Source organism: Miscanthus floridulus, chromosome 13 (assembly GCF_019320115.1).
Source record: "Miscanthus floridulus cultivar M001 chromosome 13, ASM1932011v1, whole genome shotgun sequence".
Lineage (NCBI taxonomy): Eukaryota > Viridiplantae > Streptophyta > Magnoliopsida > Poales > Poaceae > Miscanthus > Miscanthus floridulus.
In genome coordinates this window covers 27568137-27572092 of record NC_089592.1, presented here as the reverse complement: position 1 = coordinate 27572092, position 3956 = coordinate 27568137, and the positions used below count along the sequence as shown (strand labels likewise).

General features: G+C 42.4%; 1 protein-coding gene across 1 annotated transcript; it reads left to right on the top strand.

Moving 5' to 3' along the window:
* The first annotated feature begins 1320 nt into the window (after positions 1 to 1320).
* LOC136500434 (L-type lectin-domain containing receptor kinase SIT2-like) lies at positions 1321 to 3701 on the top strand. The gene has a single exon (XM_066495777.1). The coding sequence runs from the start codon at positions 1384 to 1386 to the stop codon at positions 3397 to 3399; it is 2016 nt and encodes a 671-aa protein (XP_066351874.1). The 5' UTR covers positions 1321 to 1383; the 3' UTR covers positions 3400 to 3701.
* Positions 3702 to 3956: the final 255 nt, after the last annotated feature.

The following is a 3956-nucleotide window of genomic DNA, read 5'->3' as shown; positions in this document are numbered from 1 at the left end:
TTTGGTGGAAAGAGGAGGGGGAGTTTAGAGGGCCAATTCCTACTAATCAATTCCTTAGAGGAGGGTTGGGAATTGGGTGGGAGTTGTGTTTTTAATAAAAGAAAAGTAGATCCTCAACGTCTATCATGATTTGCCTTTTAGTTTTTCCCTCAAAGCCCTCACACCAAACAGGGAATATGAATTCTCTCTTCAATTCCCTTTCTTATTTCCCTCCACGAACCAAAGGATTGGGATTAAAAATCAATTTCCCACATTAATTCCTTCTATCAACTCCTACCACTAATTCACATACCTCTTCCCACATAGTTGCCAAACACACCCTTAAAGCTTTGTATGGAACAAACCCAACACCACAAGCTTGTATGGAACAAACCTAGCAACACAAGCCGGAATTTAAACAGGTTGGAAGTTACCAACCTCTGATTTAAGTTCTCAGTTTTTTGAAGTTTTCAAGTGAACTTGGATGGAGAGAAGATCTAAACCAAATTTGTAGGAATCGATGAGATTTAAAACTTTTTAGTTCAAACTATTTTATTTGCATTCATCTAGGTTCTCAAATATTCATTACAATATTTGTTAAAGTGAATACAAAATAATTGTATCGATATCTTGGTCACAAGTGACTTTGAGGTGGAGTGATAAGAAAGCAACGCGCCCGTATTTCACGTGAAATCACGTGGCTTGCGACACACGGCCATAGGGGCTGCCTTGTGGGCTTCTCCCAAGGTTGAATGTTTTTTCTATTGTTTGGCCTGATTGCAATTTTTGTAAAATGGTTTCTAGAGCTAGCTAAATTTTGGTCCACCTCTAGTAATCGATCTTAGAAGTGGTTGGGTTTTGACTACCTCTACAAATCTCTCTCTAAAGGCGGTTGGACAGCTGCCTCTAGAGACACAAAGTAGCGGCGGGTGAAGAACTCACCTCTACAAACTTATTTATGTGACTCCAAAATGTTTTCACTAATAATCCATGTTTTTTCCTACCAACTATCGATTACACCGTACAACAAACCCTACCTATCGAAGACTGAGCCGATAAATCCTTGTGATTAACGAAGTCACCACAGACGCCTCGATGTCGACGAAAACGTCGCCTACCACTGAAAGCATAAACGCCGTTAAATCCCACTAGGTTGCAAGCCATTTCACAGCCTACGCTTAACGTTAACAGCCTATGCTTTTCGAGAGGGCCGCATATTGAAAACCACGTGACACCGGATGCTTTGACTGTGATGTCCTGTTGCGTATAATAGACATCGACCTTGCTTGACCTTTCTTATAAATCCATGTTCATAGCAACCATATCTACAAACTACATCGGTGCATTTCTTACCGAGTCATAAGAATACCTCTTCCTTCTTTGTTCGAGTTACAAGTTACCGTCATGCTCGACGTGTGGAACACACCTTTCGTCGTGTGCCTTCTCCTCTCCCTCAGCTCTAGCCTTGTAGCCACCAATGAGTCTCAAGTGCAATTTGCCTACTCCGGGTTTGGAGGTGCTAACCTCTCCCTCGCCGGAGTTGCTGCTGTAAGACCAGATGGGCTCCTTCAACTGACAAACAGCTCCGATGTTAAAGGTTATGCATTCTACCCGACCCCTGTGCATTTTCTCAAGTCACCCAATAGCACGGTGCAGTCCTTCTCCGTCTCCTTGGTGTTTGGTATCCAATCTGACTTCACCGATGTAAGCGTCGATGGAATGACTTTCTTTGTTGCTCCCAGCAAGAACTTTTCGAGTGCCTTTGCAAATCACTTCCTTGGCCTCTTCAATGACCAGACCGATGGTAGCCCTAACAACCACATCTTTGCTGTTGAACTAGACACTTTCCAAAACATTGAGCTCCATGACATCGACAATAACCATGTTGGCTTTGACATCAACAGTTTAATCTCAATAGAAGCCAAATCTGCTGGATTCTACGATGACCAAACAGGTAAATTCAAAAATATGACACTCAGTAGTGGTGAGCCAATGCAATTATGGATCGACTACGATTCAGAGACCATGCAAATCAAGGCAACCTTAGCTCCCCTCAACGTAACAAGACCTCAAAAACCATTGCTTGTTTCCACCTTTAACCTCTCTAGTGTGCTTATGGAACCATCATACATTGGCTTCTCAGGTGCCACTGGACCACTCAATACACTATACTATGTTCTTGGCTGGAGCTTTGGTATGAACAGTCCTGCTCCTGCAATCAACATCACCAATTTGCCAAAGCTCCCTCAAGGCCATCGCAAGGGTCGGTCTATAGTGTTGGAGATCATCCTTCCAATTGCCACTGGGTTTTTTGTCCTAACAGTAGGTACAACCATAGTTATTCTCTTAAGAAGGCGATTAAGGTATGCTGAGCTGCGGGAAGATTGGGAGGCAGAATTTGGACCACATAGGTTCTCATACAGAGATTTGTATCAAGCTACTGATGGATTCAAGAACAAGAATCTCCTGGGCAACGGAGGATTTGGCAAAGTCTACAAAGGTGTTCTGCCAAAGTCAAAATTCGATGTGGCTGTGAAGAAGGTGTCGCATGAGTCAAGACAAGGAATGAAGGAGTTCATCACTGAGGTTGTTACTATTGGTCGCCTTCGACACCGCAATCTCGTGCAGCTCCTTGGCTACTGTCGGCGTAAAGATGAACTCATTCTTGTATATGACTACATGGAAAATGGTAGCCTTGATACATATCTGTATTCTGAGGATGGAAAGCCCGTGCTAGATTGGACCCAAAGGTTTTGTATCATTAAAGGAATCGCTAGTGTCTTATTTTATCTACATGAGAAGTGGGAGAAAGTTGTCATCCACAGAGATATTAAGGCAAGCAATGTGCTTCTTGATAATGAAATGAATGGAAGACTGGGTGATTTCGGCTTAGCAAGGTTATATGATCATGGTACTGATCTACAGACCACGCATGTGGTTGGAACCATGGGCTACCTAGCCCCCGAGCTGTTACGTACCGGAAAGTCATCTCCTCTAACTGATGTGTTTGCCTTTGGTGCATTCCTTCTTGAGGTAACTTGTGGGCAAAGACCAATCAAGCATGCTACTGAAGATAAGCATTTTTTGCTAGTCGACTGGGTACTTGAGCACTGGCATAGTGGTTCGCTCATGCAAACAGTGGATAGAAAACTCCAAGGTAGCTACAACGAAGATGAGGTCAACTTGGTGCTGAAGCTGGCCCTCTTGTGTTTACATCCATTATCTACAGCGAGGCCTAGCATGAGACAAGTGATGGAGTATCTTGATGGTGAGATGCCACTACCAGACATAGCACCAACACGTTTAAGCACCAGCATGCTATCCATGATGCAACACAATGGATTCACTCCATCAATCCTCTCCTATCCTGATCTAACGACCAGTGTTGGCACATTCTCTGGTTTGTCAGGAGGAAGATGAAGTTGATTCTGTTCCATATGTGTATGTACACCTATGACTATATGACTACTTATATAGTACAAAATATACTAGTCGGTAGTGTAACTTATTTGATGAACGAACACCACGCGAATTACTGTGCTATCCTCATATATGATCAATGTTGGATCGCTTTTTGTTGTGTTATATTAGTCGAATTTTGTTGTGTAAATTTTATCCAGTAGTTATGGTGTGATTCATGTAACAATGTGGTATGATTCCTCTTTCCAAAGGATGAAGCCGAATATCTTTCTATTACCTAAAAAAATATAAAATGTTATAAATGGTGAAATAATCTATGTGCTTTAACTTTTCCTGAGTGGACAGTGGAGAAACATATAAGATCGTGAGGAATTGCAAACAAATATTAGAGTATACGAGTCCTATTGAAACTTTCAAGATTGAGAGGGAGGGGGTGAATTAGGTCTATAGAAACTCAAACTAGAGATCATTTCCACTACGGGAAATAGGGTCTTTGCCGAGTGCAACTTTCTTTGCCGAGGGCTAAAAATCGGGCACTCGGCAAAGAGCTATTTTGC